At 36.4% G+C, this 23821-nt stretch overlaps 9 protein-coding genes and 1 long non-coding RNA gene across 15 annotated transcripts; 8 read left to right on the forward strand and 2 right to left on the reverse strand.

Annotated features, from left to right (window-relative positions):
• The first annotated feature begins 738 nt into the window (after positions 1–738).
• On the forward strand, positions 739–1962 carry LTP2 (lipid transfer protein 2). Its single transcript, NM_129410.5, has 2 exons — positions 739–1390; positions 1502–1962. Exons 1-2 carry the CDS (start codon positions 1044–1046, stop codon positions 1509–1511), a joined length of 357 nt encoding a protein of 118 aa, NP_181387.1. The 5' UTR covers positions 739–1043; the 3' UTR covers positions 1512–1962.
• An 890-nt stretch (positions 1963–2852) lies between these two features.
• On the forward strand, positions 2853–3803 carry LP1 (lipid transfer protein 1). Its single transcript, NM_129411.4, has 2 exons — positions 2853–3327; positions 3447–3803. The coding sequence occupies exons 1-2, from the start codon at positions 2981–2983 to the stop codon at positions 3454–3456; spliced, it is 357 nt and encodes a 118-aa protein (NP_181388.1). The 5' UTR covers positions 2853–2980; the 3' UTR covers positions 3457–3803.
• A 489-nt stretch (positions 3804–4292) lies between these two features.
• Positions 4293–6992, forward strand: AT2G38550 (Transmembrane proteins 14C). The gene is made up of 6 exons (NM_129412.4): positions 4293–4983; positions 5230–5620; positions 5706–5873; positions 6234–6283; positions 6373–6410; positions 6675–6992. Exons 1-6 carry the CDS (start codon positions 4741–4743, stop codon positions 6790–6792), a joined length of 1008 nt encoding a protein of 335 aa, NP_565892.1. The 5' UTR covers positions 4293–4740; the 3' UTR covers positions 6793–6992.
• A 113-nt stretch (positions 6993–7105) lies between these two features.
• On the forward strand, positions 7106–9258 carry TFIIS (transcript elongation factor IIS). Its single transcript, NM_129413.4, has 2 exons — positions 7106–7529; positions 7911–9258. Exons 1-2 carry the CDS (start codon positions 7365–7367, stop codon positions 8880–8882), a joined length of 1137 nt encoding a protein of 378 aa, NP_181390.1. The 5' UTR covers positions 7106–7364; the 3' UTR covers positions 8883–9258.
• AT2G38570 (uncharacterized protein) lies at positions 9252–11449 on the reverse strand. 2 transcript variants are annotated; one of them, NM_129414.5, is made up of 8 exons: positions 11413–11449; positions 10534–11089; positions 10343–10423; positions 10177–10251; positions 10049–10093; positions 9872–9961; positions 9647–9748; positions 9252–9563 (listed from the first exon to the last, which is right to left on the reverse strand). In NM_129414.5, exons 2-8 carry the CDS (start codon positions 10978–10980, stop codon positions 9417–9419), a joined length of 987 nt encoding a protein of 328 aa, NP_181391.4. In that variant the 5' UTR covers positions 10981–11089; positions 11413–11449; the 3' UTR covers positions 9252–9416. The 2 variants fall into 2 exon arrangements, with proteins under 2 accessions (NP_181391.4, NP_001324301.1); NM_001336706.1 differs by lacking the exons at positions 9252–9563; positions 9647–9748 and having other exon boundaries at positions 9794–9961.
• On the forward strand, positions 11133–15220 carry AT2G38580 (Mitochondrial ATP synthase D chain-related protein; the record flags this gene model as incomplete). Of its 3 annotated transcripts, NM_129415.4 has the most annotated exons (16): positions 11133–11238; positions 11399–11601; positions 11947–11988; positions 12317–12379; positions 12490–12552; positions 12647–12709; positions 12812–12874; positions 12969–13031; positions 13127–13189; positions 13289–13351; positions 13642–13704; positions 13791–13853; positions 13964–14023; positions 14199–14309; positions 14382–14474; positions 14560–15220. In NM_129415.4, 15 exons carry the CDS (start codon positions 11401–11403, stop codon positions 14932–14934), a joined length of 1449 nt encoding a protein of 482 aa, NP_181392.2. In that variant the 3' UTR covers positions 14935–15220. The 3 variants fall into 3 exon arrangements, with proteins under 3 accessions (NP_181392.2, NP_001325308.1, NP_001325307.1); NM_001336707.1 differs by lacking the exon at positions 11133–11238 and having other exon boundaries at positions 11401–11601; positions 14199–14474; positions 14560–15190; NM_001336708.1 differs by lacking the exons at positions 11133–11238; positions 12812–12874 and having other exon boundaries at positions 11401–11601; positions 14560–15170.
• A 239-nt stretch (positions 15221–15459) lies between these two features.
• On the forward strand, positions 15460–16747 carry AT2G38590 (F-box and associated interaction domains-containing protein; the record flags this gene model as incomplete). The annotated part of the gene is made up of 1 exon (NM_129416.2): positions 15460–16747. The coding sequence occupies one exon, from the start codon at positions 15460–15462 to the stop codon at positions 16732–16734; it is 1275 nt and encodes a 424-aa protein (NP_181393.1). The 3' UTR covers positions 16735–16747.
• A 1252-nt stretch (positions 16748–17999) lies between these two features.
• AT2G08970 lies at positions 18000–18247 on the forward strand. Its single transcript, NR_140444.1, has one exon. It is a non-coding gene; the product is annotated as an other RNA (long non-coding RNA).
• AT2G38600 (HAD superfamily, subfamily IIIB acid phosphatase) lies at positions 18193–19707 on the forward strand. 2 transcript variants are annotated; one of them, NM_001336709.1, is made up of 4 exons: positions 18193–18215; positions 18452–18834; positions 18941–19153; positions 19243–19707. In NM_001336709.1, the coding sequence occupies exons 2-4, from the start codon at positions 18470–18472 to the stop codon at positions 19418–19420; spliced, it is 756 nt and encodes a 251-aa protein (NP_001318373.1). In that variant the 5' UTR covers positions 18193–18215; positions 18452–18469; the 3' UTR covers positions 19421–19707. The 2 variants fall into 2 exon arrangements, with proteins under 2 accessions (NP_001318373.1, NP_181394.1); NM_129417.2 differs by having other exon boundaries at positions 18193–18834.
• Positions 19669–22497, reverse strand: AT2G38610 (RNA-binding KH domain-containing protein). 2 transcript variants are annotated; one of them, NM_129418.3, is made up of 8 exons: positions 22322–22436; positions 22116–22238; positions 21936–22027; positions 21503–21654; positions 21184–21300; positions 20966–21082; positions 20677–20820; positions 19676–20267 (listed from the first exon to the last, which is right to left on the reverse strand). In NM_129418.3, the coding sequence occupies exons 2-8, from the start codon at positions 22199–22201 to the stop codon at positions 20115–20117; spliced, it is 861 nt and encodes a 286-aa protein (NP_181395.1). In that variant the 5' UTR covers positions 22202–22238; positions 22322–22436; the 3' UTR covers positions 19676–20114. The 2 variants fall into 2 exon arrangements, with proteins under 2 accessions (NP_850296.1, NP_181395.1); NM_179965.4 differs by having other exon boundaries at positions 19669–20267; positions 22116–22497.
• Positions 22498–23821: the final 1324 nt, after the last annotated feature.

Here is a 23821-nt window from a genome sequence, read left to right on the forward strand (position 1 = left end):
TATGAGATTTCCTAATCTAAAATAAAAATAAATGTAAATAATATATATAAATATTACTAAAACTAATATATGTTAATATTTTAAATCTTTCTACAATCTTTATGATTTTTATATTGTTCGACGATCATCTCAACCATTGACTCTCGATCTCCAACTACAGATAAAGTAAAATTTTACCAAAGAAAAGTCTAGTGACTCATCATACCAATAAAAAACACACAACACCTAGTTTTACCAAAATAAGACTAGAAATAGTACTATAGTAGTTATGGGACGATGGAGTGATGGTTTTGCAAAGCAAAAGCCAATAATTGTACATTTCAGGCCGAAACCGACAATGACCCCATCCTACCCATGTGTCATGCATTCAGTATTTATTATGTGTATCAGTCAAATTTTCACATAATGACGAACCATCTACATACAATCTATGGCGTGGCCTGTGGAGGGCAGGACAAACCGACATAATATTGTGTATATCCACTGAAATTTATTATTAAAAAAAACTAATACAATGATAAGTACTAGTATTAGTGATAAAAAAAACTTATACAACGTTGTTTTCATCTTACAATTAAAGATATTCATAAACGATAAATCTCTACTTCGAAATTTTTTAACATCTCCAAATGTTTGTTCAAGCTAGTAGTAGTCCACATAAAGTCACGTTGGGGTTTCAGGCTTTCGTTAAAGATTCACACCGTCGGATTGGGATTTCCAGACGTCACAGATAGACTTATCTTCTTCGTTAAATTTAGAATCCAAAGATTATTGTCTGCACACTCGTTATTATCTAAAACAGCCTTTTTTAGTTAAATTGACGATATTTTAGTGACATTCCAATTTTAAAATTCGTATGGGTCTACATTAAATGAGTACAGCGACCAACTACTCCTTCCCTCATAGTAGTATTTAGGTATTGCATTCACATTACATAAGATGTACTTTCCTACTCTATATAAACTCTCACTCCCCTAACACTCTTCATCATCCATCACATCTCCTCTTGCAAACCAACGTAAAACACTAACTAAGAGATCAATATGGCTGGAGTGATGAAGTTGGCATGCATGGTCTTGGCTTGCATGATTGTGGCCGGTCCAATCACAGCGAACGCGCTTATGAGTTGTGGCACCGTCAACGGCAACCTGGCAGGGTGCATTGCCTACTTGACCCGAGGTGCTCCACTTACCCAAGGGTGCTGCAACGGCGTTACTAACCTTAAAAACATGGCCAGTACAACCCCAGACCGTCAGCAAGCTTGCCGTTGCCTTCAATCTGCCGCTAAAGCCGTTGGTCCCGGTCTCAACACTGCCCGTGCAGCTGGACTTCCTAGCGCATGCAAAGTCAATATTCCTTACAAAATCAGCGCCAGCACCAACTGCAACACGTATGTGATCTTTTCACTCTTATAAGTATATGTTATAAATTTTTTAGTTTATTTTGTTAAATATTGGAAACTTATATTAACGTTGTTATGTTAATTTGTATGTGAATGCAGCGTGAGGTGATGAGCGACGGTCAAATGAAGCTACTAGCGGATGTTTCGAATATTATATAATCGATGAGATAATATTAAATAAAGATGTTCGAATGGCTGTACTCTTTTCAATTTCCTGTCTTTTTTTATCGTGGCGTTTCTATTATGTGATCGTCTGTACTATGTTCGCAAACAACGTTCTTTGAATTTCAGACTTGAAGTTTAAGTTATTCTATACTCTATATCTATACTAACACTTACTTTAGTTTAATCGATATGACCAAAATGATTAACTTGCATTACAGTTGGGAAGTATCAAGTAAACAACATTTTGTTTTTGTTTGATATCGGGAATCTCAAAACCAAAGTCCACACTAGTTTTTGGACTATATAATGATAAAAGTCAGATATCTACTAATACTAGTTGATCAGTATATTCGAAAACATGACTTTCCAAATGTAAGTTATTTACTTTTTTTTTGCTATTATAATTAAGATCAATAAAAATGTCTAAGTTTTAAATCTTTATCATTATATCCAAACAATCATAATCTTATTGTTAATCTCTCATCAACACACAGTTTTTAAAATAAATTAATTACCCTTTGCATGATACCGAAGAGAAACGAATTCGTTCAAATAATTTTATAACAGGAAATAAAATAGATAACCGAAATAAAGATAGAATGATTTCTTAGTACTAACTCTTAACAACAGTTTTATTTAAATGACTTTTGTAAAAAAAACAAAGTTAACTTATACACGTACACGTGTCGAAAATATTATTGACAATGGATAGCATGATTCTTATTAGAGTCATGTAAAAGATAAACACATGCAAATATATATATGAATAATATGTTGTTAAGATAAACTAGACGATTAGAATATATAGCACATCTATAGTTTGTAAAATAACTATTTCTCAACTAGACTTAAGTCTTCGAAATACATAAATAAACAAAACTATAAAAATTCAGAAAAAAACATGAGAGTACGTTAGTAAAATGTATTTTTTTGGTAAAATAATCACTTTTCATCAGGTCTTTTTGTAAAGCAGTTTTCATGTTAGATAAACGAGATTTTAATTTTTTTTAAAAAGAAGTAAACTAACTATGTTCCTATCTACACACCTATAATTTTGAAACAATTACAAAAACAAACAATGAAAATGCAAAGAAGGACGTAGGCACTGTCACACTACAAATACGTTAATAAAATGTATTTTGGTCGAATTATAACTTTCCATACGATAAAGTTGAATTAACATGTCAAACAAAAGAGATGAGTGGTCCTATACATAGTTAGGAATTAGGAACCTCTAAATTAAATGAGTACAACCACCAACTACTCCTTCCCTCTATAATCTATCGCATTCACACCACATAACATATACGTACCTACTCTATATAACACTCACTCCCCAAACTCTCTTCATCATCCATCACTACACACATCTCCTATTGCAAACGAACATAAAACACTACCTAAGAGATCAATATGGCTGGAGTGATGAAGTTGGCATGCTTGCTCTTGGCCTGCATGATTGTGGCCGGTCCAATCACATCGAACGCTGCGCTAAGCTGTGGCTCAGTTAACAGCAACTTGGCAGCGTGCATTGGCTACGTGCTCCAAGGTGGTGTCATTCCCCCAGCGTGTTGCTCCGGCGTTAAAAACCTCAACAGCATAGCCAAGACGACCCCAGACCGTCAGCAAGCTTGCAATTGCATTCAAGGTGCCGCTAGAGCCTTAGGCTCTGGTCTCAACGCTGGCCGTGCAGCTGGAATTCCTAAGGCATGTGGAGTCAATATTCCTTACAAAATCAGCACCAGCACCAACTGCAAAACGTATGTTAATCTCTCTCACTCTCTCAGATATTTAAGCTATAATTTGTTTCTTTTTGGGGTTAAATATTCGAAAGGTTATATTAACGGTGTTATATTAATTTGTATATATGTGGTTGCAGCGTGAGGTGATGAGCTAGCAACGGTGAGATGATGCTACTACCGGAAGTTTCGAATCCTTATTATATAATGGATGAGATTAATATTAAATAAGATGTTCGAATGTTTGTTTTTAGAGTTTTTAATTTCTTGTCTTTTTCTATTGTGGTGTTCTTGTTATATGGGTTTGTCTGTACTATGTTCGCAGGCAACAACGTTATATGAAATTTCAGAGTACTTGAAGTTTAAGTTTTTCTATATTCTTACTTATTAAATCTTGCATTAGTTTAATCGATATGAAACTGATTAATCAATATCGAGTATGGCAACATTTTGTGTAATAACGGAAATCTGAGGACCAAAATCCACACTAATTTTCGGATTTGTGAAAAGCTAAATATTCGTCAATAATTGGGGACGTGATGGAACCAATTTATAAGAGGAAATAAAGTAACTCCAAGTTTCTATTTCCACAAAAGGATATAATCTCCAAGTTTGTAGTAATATTGAACACGTGTTTAGATAACCGAGAAAAAGATGGATTGGTTCCATAATTAGTGTTAAAAACTCTTTAACCCCAAATTCATGAAAAACCAAAGTTTAGTTATAGAGACATACGTACACGTGTTCAAAGAAAATTATTGGCGATGGAAAATTGGGTGTATCTGCATTTTCGTCATTACCGTCCTTTACATGGAATTTTGGTAGATCCTGCTTTAAATGCCTTCACTTCTGCTTCTCCCAACCATAATAAATTGATATGGATGCGATCCATTGGTATTTGGTAGATAGATGGTATTATTGTCCCCTCTTAATGGATTTCTTTTTAATTTTAAATATCTAAATTTTGCCTGAACTATACATAAATTCCGTAACTATGTCTATAATTATCATCTCATTGTTTCAAAGTGATACTTTTCTTCTGCAAACAATAAAATTGTTGAAGTCAGTTGTTGACTCAAGGTTTATTAGAACAAAAGTCAGGTTTTTAGCTCATTAAAGTCAACCGGATAAAGACGACCGGTCTAATTCGGTTTGGGATTTAGAAAGACTCTATATCGCTCAGAGGGTCTAACGCAGACGCTTTTCAACTTTCGAGATATTTTTCTTAGGTATATATTTCCAAATGTTACGGCGTCGTTTTCAAAAACATATTTTTGTTGTTGCGTAGTAGTCCTTCGGAAATTCTTTGCTTCCTAGTTGAAGCACTCACAACACACAGCTTTTGTAGGAATCCCTAAGCTTAAAGTCTCTATTATTCTCTAATCTCTTCTTCGCCGACGACTTCTCTCACCAAGGCGACGTTTTGATCAGGCGATGATGAGTATCCCAATGGAGTTAATGTCTATCAGAAACCCTAATTCCACCTTGCTCTATAGAGCTCACTCTCGTCCGCCTGTGAAGCTCTGTGCTCCACCTCGTTCTCTCCTCCCTAGCCGACGCCATTTCAGTGCTCCTCGAGCTGTTGTTTCGTATCCAGGAATACGTTTCGGCTTTACCTCGCCGGAAGTCTTGCTTAATCGATCCGTCGTTGCTTTCGCTGCATCCCACGAGGATTCGGTGAGTAGTGTGGTTGTGCTCAAAACTTCTAATTTCTCTGTTGGGTATCTCGAAATTCAGATGCTTTATCTTGTAAATTGCTTGAGGCTAGAAAAAAATTGGACTTTGGTGAAATTTATTTGATTAAGCAATATAATCTGCCAATTTCAAGTGAGGTGCAATTTGGGGTTTGAAATTATCAAATGATCTGTGATTAGCTAAAGAACATGTTTTGATTATTACCCTTTATCGCCATTGTTCAAATAGGGAGAATCAGGTGTTGAGGTGGGGAAGGAGAAGAGTGATATAGATGTTGAAGATGATACATCTAAGGAAGCATGGAAACAAACTCTTGAGTCTTTTAAAGAGCAGGTATCAAAGATGCAGAGTGTGTCATCGGAGGCATACTCCGTTAACTCCCAAAAGGCGATGACGGTCTTGAAAGAAACTTCTGAACAACTTAGGATTCAAGCGGAAAAGGCGAAAGAAGAGTTGGGTACTAAAGCGAAAGTGGTTAGTGAAGAGGGTAGAGAATATATTTTGAAAGCAGCAGAAGAATCTCCATCAGATGTGAAAGAGATTGTTGAAGCATTTGCCTCCACTGAGGATCTGAAAAATGTGTCCCGAGCGAATGATTTTCATGTTGGAATACCTTATGGTAAACATGTTGTATATCTTGTTCATCTTTTGTAAGCTTTCATTGTTCGTGAGTAACGGGATAACAATGTTTGTATACTTTACAGGTCTACTCTTGCTTGTGGGTGGTTTTATTAACTTCATGGTATCGGGAAGCATTCCGGCCATCAGGTTTGGAGTCATTCTTGGTGGAGCCCTTTTTGCACTGAGCCTGGCAAGTCTAAAGTCTCATAGGAAAGGAGAGTCATCTACAAAGTTCTTAAAAGGACAGATGGGTTAGTAAAGTTTTTCAATCTGTATTAACCCTTTCTCATATCATTCACAAAAGCTAGCCCCAGTTACTGAAATCTAGTTTTAACAACCAGAATTGTGCTTTGATTAGGAACGGCTTTGATAACCCCTCTGATATGCATATTAGCTAACCATGAATGAATTAGTTTAAGTTGCATTATTGATTTGTCTAGAAATGAGTCTTGTTCCAATAGATACTTGTTGAATCCTAGATTTTGAGTTTAGTCAACAAATTAATTTTTCACTAATCTGATTTTTGAGGCTTTCCGACATTCTCCGGTTGAGTATAGATGTAAAGCATGTTTAGTGACGCTTATCTGTTACCGTGTTCTTATGTTCAACAGCTATAGTGGCAATCATATTTTTGAGAGAGTTGCGGTTGCTACTGTCTCAGGTAACTTTCATTGCTCAATGTTATATTTCAAATGGTTTGAAGAATGGCTTTGAATGAAACATAATTCACTCTCCTTTTTCTCTTTATAGAAATCGACGTTCCTAGGTTTTTTTACCACCCTTACAAGGTACACTCTGAAAACCATATCATTAATCATTGTACATTTGCAATTTGATAAATGAAACACGATAGGAAGATGATTGATAGAAGAACCTAAACTAAAATTCAAAGAGATATCTGAATGAAGGAAGATTAGTCATACCTTTTGACCAAACTTCCTGCTAGATTCAAATATTCCACGGGGAAAAGCAAAACACACTTTGCATATAATGGATTAATTAGGATTCTTATCAGAAAGAAGGCTTAAAAGTTTGTTGGATTACTGTTGCAGTGGTGGTGTGCTAGGGTTTTACTTGTACAAGATGGTGGTCAAGAGAGAAAAGGGACCAACCTTAGAAGATGGCGGAGAAGATGAATCAAGCGATGGGTTTGTAAGAAGTGAAGGATAAAGAAAAATGGGGTAAGAGGAAGAAGTGTTGTCGTCAACATCAGCATCATATATGCCAAACTCTTTTGATATCTCTTTTTAAGTTGTGTACAATTTTTGCGATCAATCCTTCTAATTTCCGTTGTATTTGGATTAGTGAGTCGTTTATTAATATCAACAAACCAATAAAAACGAGAATTTTATTTTGTTTGTGAAAAGCCCATCAAACTTTGGCCCAATAAGGGCCTGGGTGAGCCCAAGCTTGATGCAGTAATATCGGGATAAGGAGAAAGAGAGCAGAAGCGTGAATCTAGTAGTATCCATAGACCTAGCCACGTGATCCAAACCGTTGATTCTTCAAGGTTTTAACTGAAACCGTTGATCACTTTGTCTCGGTCGTATAAAATAAATTAAGAACACAGTTTCAGTCCGTAATCTCTATCTATCTTCTTCGTCGTGACTCAAACGAGGTTCCGCCGATTATAATCCTTCTCTCCATACTTGAGAGATTTTGTTGGATTGTTCTTTGTTCTGAGTCGCCTTGGATCTATCGGTGTTGGTGCTTTGTTTTTTGAGCTAGGGATTGTCGGAACGATGGAGAGTGATTTGATTGATTTGTTCGAGGGAGCTAAGAAGGCAGCCGATGCGGCGGCTCTTGACGGTGTTACCTCTTCAGGTCCTGAGGTTTCTCAATGTATCGATGCCCTTAAACAGCTCAAGAAGTTTCCTGTCACATACGATACCCTCGTTGCGACTCAGGTTCGTTTCTGATTATCTTCTCGTAACCCTAAAAAAGATTGATTTATTTTGCATTTAGGAAAAGGTTTATATATGTTGCATTTAGGAGGGTTTTTCTAGGTGTTGATTGCTTAATCTCGTTGCATTGACTTGTGTTGTTGTTACCTTAGATTTTTAATTAGGGTTATTTAATTTCATCTGAAAAAGTTTATAGAAGTTTAAAAAGAGTAACTTTAATTCAATAGATGAAGAAGCTTGAGCTAACTGATTTGTATAATTGACTAATTGTTTGTACGTCCCCGTTGATATTGTTGGAACAAACCAATTTGGACATTATCCTCTGGAATGTTGATAGTGTGTGTATTTGCTTTTGAGAAAGTTATATTCTTTTCTTGCTTCCAGGTGGGAAAGAAGCTGAGGTCTCTTGCAAAACATCCTGTTGAAGATATCAAAAGCGTAGCTACTGATCTGCTTGAGATATGGAAGAAAGTTGTCATTGAAGAGACAGCCAAAGCTAAGAAAACCGAAGGCACTAACGGTTGTAAAGAGGCTAAGGTGAATAAGATGGATGTTGAGAAGCCTTCAAATCCTGCTCCTGTTAAAGTTCAGAAACTTCAGAGGGGTGATTCGGCTAAGAGTATCAAGGTTGAGAGAAAGGAACCTGACAATAAAGTTGTTACCGGTGTCAAGATAGAGAGAAAGGTACCTGACATCAAAGTCACCAATGGAACCAAGATAGATTATCGTGGTCAGGCTGTGAAAGATGAAAAGGTCTCAAAGGACAACCAATCAAGTATGAAAGCTCCAGCTAAAGCAGCTAATGCTCCTCCAAAACTAACTGCAATGCTCAAATGCAATGATCCTGTGCGTGACAAAATCCGTGAGTTGCTTGTGGAGGCGTTGTGCAGGGTTGCTGGAGAAGCTGATGACTATGAGAGAGAGTCAGTAAATGCTAGTGATCCTTTACGTGTTGCTGTCTCAGTGGAATCACTGATGTTTGAGAAATTGGGTCGCTCAACTGGAGCTCAGAAGCTTAAGTACAGATCTATAATGTTCAACCTGAGGGATAGTAACAACCCGGACTTAAGAAGGAGGGTTCTCACTGGGGAGATTTCACCAGAGAAACTCATAACATTGTCTGCCGAAGATATGGCAAGTGACAAGAGGAAACAAGAGAACAACCAGATCAAAGAGAAAGCCCTGTTTGATTGTGAGCGTGGTCTTGCTGCAAAAGCATCTACCGACCAGTTCAAGTGCGGGCGGTGTGGTCAGCGCAAATGCACCTACTATCAGATGCAAACAAGAAGTGCTGATGAGCCAATGACGACTTATGTTACATGTGTTAACTGTGACAACCACTGGAAGTTCTGTTGAGGAGATCTCTGTGTCTTTTATTTCATGAGACCATGTTAAGACATAGAGGCTCTGATTGATTAATCAGGAGCTTCGTGTCCATTTGCTAGCAGCATTCCTAGAATGCTCTGGCTCCGATGTTTGTTTAAGGATATCATTCAATGTCTTAGAGATTAGTAAGTAGGGGTATTTACTAATTTAGGTGTTTGTAGTTCTTATTTCTTTTGCTTCTCTTCTTCCAAACTGTCAACTCAACTTTCTTGCAGATTTTACCAAATTTTGAAGTTTTTTTTTTTAGTTTTAGAATTGCTATTTGTGTCCTCCATTTAATCATCTTGTACGGCTGAAGCTTCACAGCCTAATGTATGTGATATTGGTCGATAAGTATCATTACTTGAAACTGATTCTGACTCAACTGCAACACAAGAGAACATATACAGCTTAAAGTTCCCATCGCATTGCGAACAAGTCCTGTTTCTTTCTGTTTCATTTTCACTATCAAATACAGCCGAAGATATATGTCAAGATGAATGGCAACAAATGGATGTATCACTTCTAGCGGAATATGTCCCATTCTTCATCATCCAAATCTCTCTTTTTTCGGTTGGATCGATTGTTTCTCCTTCGCCGTCTTCTATCAGATGAACTTTCAAGATCTTCAACATCAGGGTATTCACTATCAAACTGAGCATCCCAGAGTCCCTGTAATTAAAAGTCTTTCTTCAATCATCCATTTGAAAAGTGATGAAAATCCCAAGGCATGCCATTACAAGACATATATATACCTTAGTCAACCTCTGTTTTCTAGAAGCTGCATCTTCTTGAACCACAACTATATCTTGTAAGACCTCGATTATATCCTCGACATCTAATCTGTATGTACTCACCTGCATTATCACATACCAGGTAGGTAATCATAACATTATGCTATTCCAAGATTAAATGCTTGTGCTTGTATCTCACATAAACCATTTCAACTTTATTAGAAAAAAGGGAATTAAGTTACCCACCAGGCTTGATGGTATAATAGTTACCCCGAAGGAATCGAGCTCAAGCGATTCAACTATTCCCGAGTTAATGTTGAATGAGTAACCTCGAACCTAAAACCAACCATGTGCATTCAGCTAATAGCAAGATATAAGCAAAGAGACAGATATCATTACCGAAGAAGATCTTTATTAACACACCTTTCCAATGTTTCTCCCTCCTGGTGTAACTACTCTGTAACCTACCTAAACAAAAGATGAGAATTCAATCTTAGACTTGCTTAAAGGCCAGTGATTCACAAGACATCACATAAAAAGAGACTATATACCAGTGTTTCAAGTCCAACCATCTTGAATTCAGTATCCAAGACAGTCTCATTATCAACAAGGACAACATCACCCACCTACAGAGATCTTAATATAAACTAAGATGTAAGTAAACACATTTCCAAATGAAACAACTTTCAACGTAGCAGAAACCAAACATAGTAGTACCCGGACAATGTCTGTGAGCAGAAATCTCTCAGATTCTCCAGATAGCAAGCTTGGTTTAACATCAACCACCAAAACCAACCACTGAAATTTCAGAATGATAGAGCTCATTGCACTTACTTAAACAGTCACAAATTTGGTAAAAGAGCAGACTTTAGACTCGCTAAGGTGATTGGATTCAAGAAGGAACTTACAGAAGTAGTGTCAACCCAAAGCTGAGAGATAAATCCTAAACTCAAAGCTGATTGTATACTAACAACTTGCTTAGCAACAAGATTCGATCTTGTCGTCGACTGCTTGAATCCTCGCGAACCCGTAATGCTCAGATCATTATCACCTACTAGTCGAACCAAATCACTTTCTCCAGGTAATTCTACACTATCACTCCCCACAGTTTGATGCACTACATCTTCTTCATTAGATAGTGAAGAACTCAAGCAACAGATGAAATTGTCTCTCGGTTTCTCTATAAAACTGAATTGCCCGAGAAAGGGAGAGTTTTTCGAATCAATCCAAAAGCAATTGAGGATTGAATGCTGAATCCGTTTGAGCCTCCATCGACAAGTTTCTGAATTGGGTTTCACCAATCGAGCATTGAGAACTGGAAGAGAACAGAAGAAGGAAGATGAGCAATTGCACATTTCTAAAGAACCCTACAAATTCAACTCTACGTGGACAAGGAAAAGATGGTTTTTTTTGTTCTTTCTAAACTCTTATTAAATTGAGAGAGAAGCCAAAAAAAAAAAAAAACTCTTAATAAAATTGTTCGCTCCGACTAAAAGAAAGGACTTTAACATTTCCCGTTCGGCGACCACTTTCTCGTTTGTCCTTTCTCCGTTTTCCCGTTCGGCGCTAAGGTTTCGATTTCGTGTCGTATTATCACTCGCCTTCATCGCAAAGTAAGCTTAAGAATCACGCATTTCTCTTCTTCGTCCTCCTATTGTTCAAATCATTCAGATCTGACTTCGTTGAGATAAAGTTTGGATTTTGATGAGATAAAGTTTGGATTTTTGTTTTGGGGTTTGAATCGATAACTGATACGTTGGGAAGCTGGATCAGGTATGGAAGACGACAAGAAGAAGAAGAGAAACAAGAAAAAGAAGAATAAGCAGAATAATAAACGTGTTGACGACGCTTTAGCTTCTGGTGCAACGACCTCCGTCGATGAAAATCATATCGGAGATGGTGACGTTCCTCAAATTAGCGGAGGTCCAGATGCCGATGAGTCGCAATCATCTCATCAGATCGATGTCGTCGCAACTGTGAGTTCATTATATCTCTAAGATTGATTGGAACATTGCTACATTAGATTGATTCTCTTGGTTGATGATAGGACATTGGGGTCAATTTGATTCATTTCTTCTTATTTTATAATGTCAATGCAGTTGCATTTTTGTTGACATAGTTATGCTACATTGTATGATTTGATTGAATGAAATTTCGATTCATATACTGGAACGGATCCTTTTACTACGTGTGTGTTTACTTTGTTGTAACTGATGTGTAGAGAGTTCATTAGGTTTGTGTAGAGATGGTTGACAAAAATTATGTGATAGTGTATGAGCCGTCGTTGTCTGATACTCTTAAAATCTTCTTGTTTAAAACAGGAAGATGATTCTGGTGTTGAGAACAAGTCTCAGGGAAGTGAGGTGAGATTTTTTACTGTATCTTGTATGTACTTTTTTTTTTTGTGGTGTATGCAGAGTAGATAATTGTTCTTTGGAAATTTGGATTGGCTAATGTAGAAGAGAAAGGTTAAAGAACAACAACAAAACTATGTTGTTGTATGCAGAAAGAGAACTTTTCATTTCTATCTGTATAAATTGGTTGATAAATTTTTAGTTAACAGTAGTATATTTCATCTTTCCTGAGTGAAATATTGACAAATTTTCTTCCTTACTGCCATGAAGAGTCTGCTTTTTTTTGTTTTCTATCTTTTCACTTGGGTCTCAAGACTAGTTTGTAATGCTGTTGTAGGTGCTGTTGGAAGAAACAATTAAACAGTTACGTGAGGAAAATGGTTCCTACCTTCAGAAAGAGGTGATATTCTCTTCTCAAACATATTTTTTATCATAGAGATAATCTCTCCACCTAGTCATGATTTCTTTCCACAGTTGAAGAGTAAAGAATGAATTGCCTTGTCTTGATAGGCTGGTTTTGAAGAAAATGTTAGACGCTTGGAAACCGAGAATGAAGCTCACATTCAGAAAGAGGCTAGTGAAGATTAGATTTAAACCTTTTTCATTACTTTGCTGTTTCCTTCTTCATCTGCAAGCTGAAAAATCAAAATAATATGATGTTTCACAGGCATTGTTAGAAGAAAGGCTTGTACATTTGAAAACAGAGAATGAAGCTCACGTACATAATGAGGTTGGTGAAGAAATAACATAAATAATGAGGCTGTATCCCTAACTTTACTATTTTGCTGCATTATCTGCAAGCTAAAGGTCAAAATAACATGATGTATTACAGGCACTGTTAGAAGGAAAGCTCTTGCATTTGAGAACAGAGAATGAAGATCACATACAGAATGAGGTTAGCGAAGAAATATCATAAAGCCTATCCCTAACTTTACTATTTTGCTGCATTATCTGCAAGCTGAAGGTCAAAATTACATGATGTATTACAGGCACTGTTAGAAGAAAAGCTCTTGCATTTGAGAACAGAGAATGAAGCTCACATACAAAATGAGGTTAGTGAAGAAATAGCATAAAGCCATACCCCTAACTTTACTATTTTGCTGGATTATCTGCAAGCTGAAGGTCAAAATTACATGGTTTTTCACAGGCACTGTTGGAAGAAAGGCTCTTACATTTTAGAACTGAAAATGAAGCTCACAAACAAAACGAAGTTAGTGAAGAAAATTGCATAAAGCCGTATCCATAGCTTTCTTATTTTTTTAGGATCATCTGCAAGTTGGAGGTCAAAATAACATTGTATTTTATGCAGGAAAAGTTGGAGGAAAGACTTGTGCAGTATAAAAACAAGAACGACATGCTTCTTCGTGAAATGGTGAGAGATCTTCAACACTGGGATCATTTTTTTAGTACTACAGTTTCTCCTTTGTGTGATCATATGAAAGTTCCTTTTATCTGTTCAACTTGGTTTGTTTCTTAATTATCTCCCCAGTATGTAGATTAGGACCTACTACCGGTATTTAGCATTCTAGACTAGGACTTGGTCTTAGCTAACGTGAAAGAATGTCATGTTGTCAGGACATTTCAGATCGCTATAGATGTTACATTACATTTCATTATGCCTGAAGATGCTGTGTAGTTCTGACATTTATAGAAATTTGACAGTCTAGCACAGAAGCCCAGATGAGACAATTGCTAGATGAAAGATCTACCTTCACTCAGAAAGAGGTATGTCTTCATTCATTGGAGATAAGGGTTCCATCTTCTTCTGTTATAATGCATTCTCCTTGTAAAAATTGCATGATTTCAATCAGGCGAGTCTAGAAAAGAAAGTTCAACAACTTCAACACGATGAAGAATCCTTGGTGGCTGAGGAGGTAACTCTATCTTACACTATAAAAATCTTGGTACTCATTTTAAGTTGAGTCTCTTAAGAGTTAGAATAAGATGGGCATGTTTTACTCATCATACACATTTAATCCTGCAGAAGTCATCCAGAGAAATGATATCTAGCCTTAACAATGAAATTGCAAGGCTGCGAGCACAGGTATGTGTCTCATTAAACTTAACTGATTTTCTCATTTCCAAGGAAATTGCATCTGAACACGTCACTGTAGCCTCCTAAGTGAATGTTTAGTGATTTACTCGTGTAAAACAGGAAGCTACTACGCATAATACTGCATAGATTTAGTCTGATATGAAGATTAAACAAAGTTTGGCAGGTTACGGAGTTGGAAAAATCTAAGAGTAATCTTCTAGAGCAGAATCAGAGTCTTAAGGAAACTATATCCAATCTTCAAGTCCAGCATGAAAACCATGATAGTAACGCAAAGGTTAGACTTTGAATACTTCAAATATGCAAGAAACTCAGAAATGCATGAAACGGTTTGTGATGGTTGATATAGGGTGCTTCTGAGGAAGAATTAAACTCACAGATTGAAGCAGCTTGTACTCTAGTTGAAAAGCTTATCACTGAAAATGCTGATCTAGTTGAAAAGGTAAGGTGTACTACTATAGATCTTACTGAGTTATTTGTTGTGGGCTGATTGAAAATCTCACTGGTTGTTACCACTACATTGTCAGGTGAACGAATTGTGTATTAAGCTAAACCAATCACAGCATGCTTCCCCTGAGAGCCTAGCAATTGAAGTAGAGAAATCTGAATCCTTAGAAGAAATACCCATACACGACGAGTTGATTAGAATTGATAACTCTAGGGACATGGATACTGCATCAATAAAGAGAAACTTTTCAGAAGGTGAAATAGAAGAAACGGTGCCGCTCTCTCTGAACGCGAATGGGGAAGTAGACGTGGAATCACAGGTTGCAGTAGCTGGAGAAGACGAAATAAATGCTGGTGTGCCTCTGGCGGACGCTCCACTTATCGGTGCTCCATTCAGGCTCGTCTCGTTTGTAGCAAGATACGTGAGTGGTGCAGATTTGGCGGCAAAGAAATAGTTTTTGTAAAACTCAACAATACATTGGAGGCAGAGAAGATGCATCATCAAATCTATATGTCTCCCTCTCTCTTTTATAATTTGAAGGGACCTGAGAATCATTGATTAGCTTTGCACAATATTTAGAGTACACAAATGTTTATTGTAATTTTTTGATAGGATAACTTGGTGATGACAATGATGTTGATTACTGTTGTTTTGTTCTCCATCTTTTTCAGAAAATCTTGAAAGTTGAAACATAAATCTTAAGCATCTGAGCAAAGACAAGACTGATGTATGCAACAAACTCAATTATGTCTTACATAAGCTGGTCCAGTTTATTTTTTCTTCAAAGTAGGACCGTAAAAGTGAAGCCATAAAACAAACATAACATCATTAAAAGCCTAACTAGATTCTAAAGCCCACGATTAGCCCAGCTTTGTTTAGGGTTTTTGTGTATCTTCAATTGGTGTGTTGGTGTATACTCTCATAATTTCCCTTTGCCGCAGAGAAAGAAAAAAAAAAATCATTGTTGCAATTTGAAAGTATGACGACGATGATCTCTAATCTTCCAAGGGTTTTGATAGAGGAGATTTTTTTTAGGGTTCCTTTGAAATCTTTGAGAGCAGTGAGATTAACTTGCAAAAGTTGGAACACTCTATCCAAAAGTAGGAGCTTTAGGAAGTTGTACATTAGTAAAAGAGCAACAAGAGAAGAGGAGTCCATGATGATCGCTATGATGAATTTCGATCTTTATTCAATGAGGGTCGTAGTTGACGACGACGTTGATCCATCTAAAGCGTTTAAAAAAAAAAGGAATAAAAAATCTATAGCGTTTAAACGTCAACCTATTTTCCTTGATGAACAAGTCAAGATATCTCAAGTTTTTCACTGTGAAGGTTTATTGTTATGCTTCTTAAAAGAAGACGATACAAGGGTTGTCGTTTGGAATCCGTATTGCGGACAAACAAGGTGGATCCAACTCAGATATTCTCACCGTCCACACAAAGACAGGTTCATTTACGCTCTAGGATACAAGGATAAGGAATCTCGTGGTAGCTTCCAATTATTGAGGTTTGTAGATTATTTCCTAGGAGCACCCAAAAATCAATATTTTTGGTATGAAATTTACGATTTTAACTCTGATTCATGGACAACTCTTGATGTCACTCCACACTGGTGTATATACTGTTGTGACCGTGGTGTTTCTCTCAACGGAAACACTTACTGGTGTGCTAAAGAAAGGAAAGCAGAAGACGATATTGTCGATCACATCATATCTTTTGATTTTACAAACGAGAGATTTGGGCCGCTTTTGCCTTTGCCGTCTAAGGTTATGGAACATGAATATGAAATTGTAACTTTATCTTATGTTAAAGAAGAGAAGCTTGCAGCTTTATTTCAGCATTACGAAGCAGATTGGAATGAGTTTGATATATGGATTACGACTAAGATTGATGCTGAAGTGGTGTCGTGGAGCATGTTCTTGAGAATGGATACGGGACCTAGGATAGAGGTTCCACATATATGTGAAGGTTTCTTCATTGATGAGGAGAAGAAAGTCGCCATGGGTTTTGAAGAAGACTTCGATCGCAAAACATTTATCATCATTGGAGAAGCTGGATACGTAAGAAAATTGGATATCAAAGCACATGTAGACAGAAAATGTCGGCCAACTGTGTGTTCTTATGTTCCAAGTTTGGTCCAAATCAAGAAACCTGCACGAGGCAAAAGGAAAAGACAAAGCAGCTTAGAAAAGCGTCTATTTGATCAAAACATGTTGAGACTTGAAGCATTTAAAAAGCTAGGCGGCTACTTCTAGAAGCAATATGCAGGAGGAGTTAGAAGTGAAAGGGATGACTTGTCTCAATATATAATTTATTATGTTACAAAACTTCTATTTATTTTCTCAATTACTTTATTTTGGCATGTACGTCAATAGATTTTTGAACCAGAATCTGCCCCACATGTGATAATTTTCTCCAAATATTTTCTTAATGGTTTAGTTTTGATAATTATAATATATATATATATATATAAATATATATATACAGGTTTAAACTCCAAATCTATTTCTAAAATATGAAAATCTAAATTTTATTAATTATGAATCTATAATTCGATATGTCTAATATATATTGTTTGATTTTATTTAAATATTTAACTCGTCTAAAACACCACGATTAGATCTCTAAGAGTTGGGTTGCCGCCCCTCCAACAACGAACAAATATAAAGCACAAAGCATTTTCTTCAACATTGTCTCACACAATATTTTTTTTGGTAAAGAGATAGAAGAAGAAAGTGTTGCGAGTGGCATTCAAATCTATGAAAATTCAAAGGGACAGGAGAACATGAAAAAAAATATCTAAAGGAGTGTTAATGAGATGAGCTAATTGGTTAGTGTGCTTAATGGGAATGTTTTAGACTTTTAGCTGAATTATTCTTTTTAAGTTTTTAATGATTAAACCAAAGCAACTCTTAACGGAATTGCCACTTTAGTATATCGTTGACAACTCTTAGTTTCCATTAGACTACTACGTACGTGTCATCCACTTTTCTGTTGACAAAAACTAATAACAATCCCATTCCTTGTCAGCATCCAATCCATAAATGTAGTTGGTCGGTCCATTTTTTGTTGGTTTGACACATTTGTGCACAATCCCATTAATTTCTTGATAATTAGCAATAAGGCAATCCTAGTTAGCTAAGAAACTATACGATTATATTTTTGGTTTGTCTACTATATAACATGTACTGTGGGAGACACTTACACATGTAACTAGTTTAACCAAACTAGATGATCGTTCAAAACAGCATCCAGCTTATCTCTCGAGTGAAATCCTAAAACTTGGGTAGAATAGTACCATGGAAATTGCTTTAAGTGGGTTTATATCATAAACATAGAAATTTATATTATACGTGAGGAAAAAACTAGTGAGATCATCCACTTAGTGTTGTTATATACTAACTAAAAGATATCATATGCGCCACTTAGTAAATGCAATGATGTATTATTAGAGATAGTAGAGGATTAACGTGAATGTGTTTGGAATACATATAGTGGCGATAGATGTGTGTTAGTGAATATGTTCGGTGCTGGTTTTGACCCCATATCATAATTTTTAATGTAATAAATTCTTTTGCTTACTTCATAATTATTAAGTTAATTGGTCGTAAAAATGGTGCTACTTAGTGGATGAAACCTCATCCAGAATCTTCTACCGAACCAAAACTCTTTAAATACTAATCTATAACACGGCTACATTACTATTAAGCTGATCCGATCCACCACCACATCATAGGTATTATTACTCTGATCTTCCCTTTTCAAGCATTACTACTTTCTCCTCTTAGTTTTCTTGTTTCACCAACCAAGCTCTCTTTCTTGATCTCTATCTTTATGTCAACTCTATGCTCTCTTGTATTGTGTTCTTTTCCTTTTCAACAAATTTTGTTCACTAGTCACTAGTATTTCCTAACACTTTGTACTCATGATGATCTCTACCTATCTTTGCATAAAACCCTCACGGGTACTTAGGAAGAATATTCAAGAGCAATGGAAAAGTGTAGTAGAGAGACGTTGCTTTTCATTTTTATAACAATATCATCAGTGGCAACCAGTACAAGTACATGGATGCCGATGGATGGAAATTATGGTGCTAGCTATTGCTTAAGCTGGAGACTAGCAGTAGAGACCAACAATGTACGTGCGTGGCGCATTGTTCCTCTGCAGTGTCTGCGTTACGTTGAGGTATATATGCTTGCTGGTCAGTATGACAGAGACGTCCAGTTGACTGTGGACCAAATCAAAGTTTATCTCAATGAGATTATCCTTCCTGGTGATGGCATGGACGCATGGATCTTGGATGTTGATGATACTTGCTTCTCAAACGTCTTTTACTATCGGCTTAAGAGATATGGGTACGTATACACACTTGTTTCTTTTTACTAAAACTAGTTTTAAGATGTTGTGATTCTTGGATACCAAAAGTTAGAAAATTGTGGCTAATGATGAGTTAACATGTAGATGTGACCCTTATGATCCAACTGGATTTAGAACATGGGCGATGAAAGGAGAGTCTCCAGCAATACAACCTGTTCTTGAATTGTTCTATAAACTGATAGAAACAGGCTTCAAAGTTTTCCTAGTAACCGGAAGAGACGAAGAGACCCTTCGCCAGGCAACACTAGAGAATTTGCATAACCAAGGATTCACTGGTTATGAAAGGCTGATTATGAGGTAAAAGGACGAAGCATACTTACTTTGAAGCTTTTTTTTACCAAGACAAAGTCACAGTCAGTGAGGACAATATTACTACGTACTTGCAGGACAGCGGATAACAAAAGACAAAGCGCAACAACATACAAAACAAGAATCAGAAAGGAGATGATGGAAGAAGGTTACAGGATATGGGGAAATGTAGGCGACCAATGGAGTGACTTACAAGGAGAATATTCAGGGGATCGTACCTTCAAGATTCCTAATCCTATGTACTTCGTTCCCTAATCAAAAAATTTACTATAACCATTCCTATCAATTATATGTACAACATACACAAAGGGTATGTCTCAACTTAAGCTATGTGTTAAGATGTGAGTTTCTCCTAGTCCCATCCAAAACCAACAAGCCCTTACCACCCAAATTCAAGAGACCAGCCCATAAATTCCCAAAATGTACAAAAGTGACTATCACTATAAGGAATCTCAAATCAAAGGAATAAGTTCAATGGTATATCTATAGGGCTAGGCAAAAAAATATATGAAAGAAACAAATAAACCAAATCAAACGATAAGAATCAATCCAATAAATGTGTTTTTTGTTTATGTTTATACAATAAGAATTTTCAGTCCACGCCCTCCCAAGCCACCACATCTTTTTCTCCCTATATATATTATATATCTCATACTCTTTTTTTTTTTTTTTGCATGAATCTTTTTTAAATAATCTGTAATGAATTTTTGATGAGGAAAAAGAAAAACAAAAGTTTAAAATAAAGAAGAAGAAAAACGAAAGCCACAGGGTCGCTCACCCGAGAGAGACCAGGGCAGGCCTTGACCAGACCACCACCATTGCAGCCACTACTGGAGAAACCAGATATACACATGTGCGTCTGTGTAATGCATGCAGACATGTACTTTTGGTTGAAGTAACCATTATAAGGCTTGAAGGAGCGTTTTGGGCGAGACGTACAAAACGCTACTTAGCATCCTGTTTTCGGGCGTTTACCACTTGAATTGAAAGGCGAAACGCTTCCACCTCCGCTTGGCCCCGGACTCTCTTCCCTCAGGTTGTTCGAGTTTAGCAATGCCAGTTCCCTCAGCTGCTGTCTCTTTATGAAATCTTGCGACTCGTCCTTCATTATTACAAACAACCAAGAAAATGTTATGGTACTAACCAAGAATATATCAAAGACATAAAAATGAAGTGTTTGAAAAAAAGATGGCTTTTTTGGCGTTTCCGATTACACCAATTGCTACTTTGACTGGTGAAGTGGTCACACATGTCTGCATAATTGAACACTAGCCACAAATTCCAAAAATGGTACTGAAATCTGAACGCTAAGACAAAGAATAGAGGCCCTACAGGTAATAACTATAGAGTCTCAATGGGGCAAAACAGCTAGGGAAGAACCTAAAATAAAAACGTGTCCTTTCGATTTAATACCCTCCAAGGAAGACTATACTATTCTCTTAATGCCTTGTACTGATACCAAAACATATCACAGAATAAATAATTGAGAGTAGTGGAGGAGGAAAATGTACCACAGGCTTTAGTAACTCTTCTATAATTTCTTGAGCTTGTCGCAGACGTATCTCCACAATACTAGCTGGAAGATCTGCCTCTATTAAGATGTGAAGCTGCTCATTCAAGTGTTCATAGCCAGGTCTTCCCCTTAATTTATCTTCCTACATTGTATCATCCAAAAACACAATCATACGATATGTTATTCAATACTCTTTTAATTACCAGAACATCATTTCAGAGCCAACCAGTAGGTTAAACTGTGAAAGTGTTTGACACAGTCTCAAATGGTTCATTCATGGCTCTCACCTTTTCGGGATCCTTGATTGACCCTTTCCCTCTGATGAATACTCGGCAACCGGTGGTAGCTTCAACGCGTTTTAACGAGTTGCCTCTAGGGCCGAGAAGTCGTCCAACAAAATTGAACTGATAAAACAGAGGAAATAAGAATGGAAAGTTGAGAAATATTATCATCAAATATGGAGCAAATGATGAGCAAACACATCAAGATGACTAGAAGTACTCACATTAGGATAGTTATCTACAGGAATCTCCAGACGCAATATCCTTTTGACGGTGTATGAACTGGGGCTTCCAGGTGCACCTTGCCAATCCATTGTCATTCCAGGTGTTCCACTAAGTCTCTGCAAGAAACTGAGTGTTTTAGCTCATCTCATCATGCTTAGCAGAAGCACAGGTAATATCAATCAGCATTGCGAAAGACAGAAGCTAAACTAAATGATTGTAGTAATCTAGCATAAAAACTAAGACGGTGTGAATGAAGGTGAAACTGAATATAAGAGGATGGTTGAGTTAAGAAACAGTAGATGATGATGATGATGATACCTCCTGAGAGAGGCCGTTCCAGCCTCCTAACCCGGTATTAGAGACATTAGACATAAGATTAGAAGAAGCCATAGGGCTGGGACTTCTGTGTCGAAGTCTATCAAAATCACCAAATCCTTGGTTAGACATCATTCCAGAGACCCTGAACATCTCTGCACATCAACAAAGATTCATATTATGCAATTGACACTAAGGGTAGTACTAACGTAGGTAATGCTGGATTCAATGAGACAAATTGAAGAAATCAAATCAATGAACTTGATCTCACTCTCATGGACTAATTGAATTAACTAAAACTGAACATTTTGTAAGAAAATTGGCTGACAAAAAGAAAGAAACTTTTAAGGACTTTAAGTCATCCCAATCTAGTGAAAACAGAAAGGGTATATACAGTTGAAAAATTAAGATCCGAATCAGAATGAAAAGGAGGAACCTTGATTCAATAGACGGCTACATATGGGTAGGACCTGCATAAAAGGAGTAAGCTTTTGATGTTCAGCGAGAAGCTCCGTCAAGTACTGAGAGCTGTTCAAGCAAGAAACAGAACACAGATCGGTTTTCACATAAAACCAAAATAAAAAGAGTGTCTCGAAATCAGAGTTTAGGAACAAACCTGTCGATCTCAGGAGTGCTTCTAATCTGAGGAGAAGCAGCTCGAGCAGGAGAGAAGTAAGATGAGTTATTGTATAAACCAGACATGGGTTATTTTGTGTGCCTTTCTTCTTCTTCTTCTTCTCTGTACAAAACCAAGATTGTTGGGAAAAGGGTTTTGATGGAAATCGCAGAACCAAAAAAAAGTAGAAAGAGAAAGAGAAAGACCAACGCCAGCAGCAGACACCAAATGTGAATTCTGCAGAAGACGCCAGACTTTTTTTTTCTTTTTTTCTTCTGTCTGAAAAATCTCTTTTTTTTTTTGTTTCTTTGATTAAAAGTTATTTTTATTTTCCATAAAGGAGATTTTTAATTAAACTCAGGCAGAAAAAATCAGCTAAAAAGTTTAAAGTGACAGAGTGGATCTCTCTGTTACAAAGGTTGAAAAATTTAGTGATTATTTTTTGGTGATAATTCAACCGTCACCGTTTGATTGATTCTGTATTATAATTAAATAAATAAGGAAATAAGAAAATGGAGAGAAACTTTGGTGTGTGTGCGTGACTACGTAGACCGTATCTTTTAACGCCGCTAAAACTTTACACGTGTCAACCATGCAATCGCTCATTTGAGCTGTCTTTTTGGCCTGGACATTTTTTAATTATTAATTATTAACAATAAATGTGTTTCTGCAATTTTTTGTTAGGTGGTGATGATTTTGAGTGCTCTTATTATGCTCATGGTCTTCCAAGTCCCCCAAATGTAACGCACACAATTAAACCATTTTACGTGTACAGAATTTTATAAGACAAAGCAATTTATGAATATTTTGGAAGAGAAAAAATATTAATAAAAAGGAATTTAATGAAAAAAACTCTCAACTTTGTCCTGATCCATTTTTAAACCCTAAACTATGTTTTTAGTAAAACAAATCCTAAACTAAAACCTGTTAATAAACTTAACTTCACAGTAATTAAATATTAATGAGATATTAATTTTTTAAAAAGAAAACAATGAGACATTTGTATTTAGCGCAAAAACCACGTGATGTTCTTTAAAACTGTTTTGAATTTATTACAAAAAAACATTCTAAATAATTTTGAATTGCTTAATTAGTTTGGATTTTAAAAGCTGAAAGAAAGACACAATAACTTAAAATAATCCAAAGAGTCATGCTTAAATAAATCCAACCAACATAACTATCGAAGCTGTTGCAACACAACAATATTTGTCACAAAAAAAAAACAATCGTTTCAGATGGACAAGATATTCTAAAGTAAAGACTTGTCAAGCATTAACTTTGAAGAGAAGATTGTATTGGCTGAGTGATAGGGTTCTCTTCATCCATTGTTTTCTGTTTTTTCCTTGGTCGTCCTTGAGGTTTCTTGGGTGGTTTTGGCATTGCTTTACACTTGCATGAACGTTTGTTGTGTCCGACTTGTTGACAATTGCTGCAAGTCTAAATATGCAAAGATTAAATTTAATAATTTGAAAATGAAGATCTTGTGAAACATAATTCATTGTTCTCTATTTTACCATTTAAACTTTTTCACGTGTATAAAGAACTTTTTGAGGTGGACGATCTTCAGTTGGATCACGGATTCTGTCATTGTTCTTTGGTCGATTTTTGGAAATTAATATCCCATTAATATTTAATTACTATGGGGTTAAGTTTATTAACAGGTTTTAGTTCAGAGTTTGTTTTACTAAAAACATAGTTCAGAATTT

Source organism: Arabidopsis thaliana, chromosome 2, assembly GCF_000001735.4.
Source record: "Arabidopsis thaliana chromosome 2, partial sequence".
Taxonomy (NCBI): Eukaryota; Viridiplantae; Streptophyta; class Magnoliopsida; order Brassicales; family Brassicaceae; genus Arabidopsis; species Arabidopsis thaliana.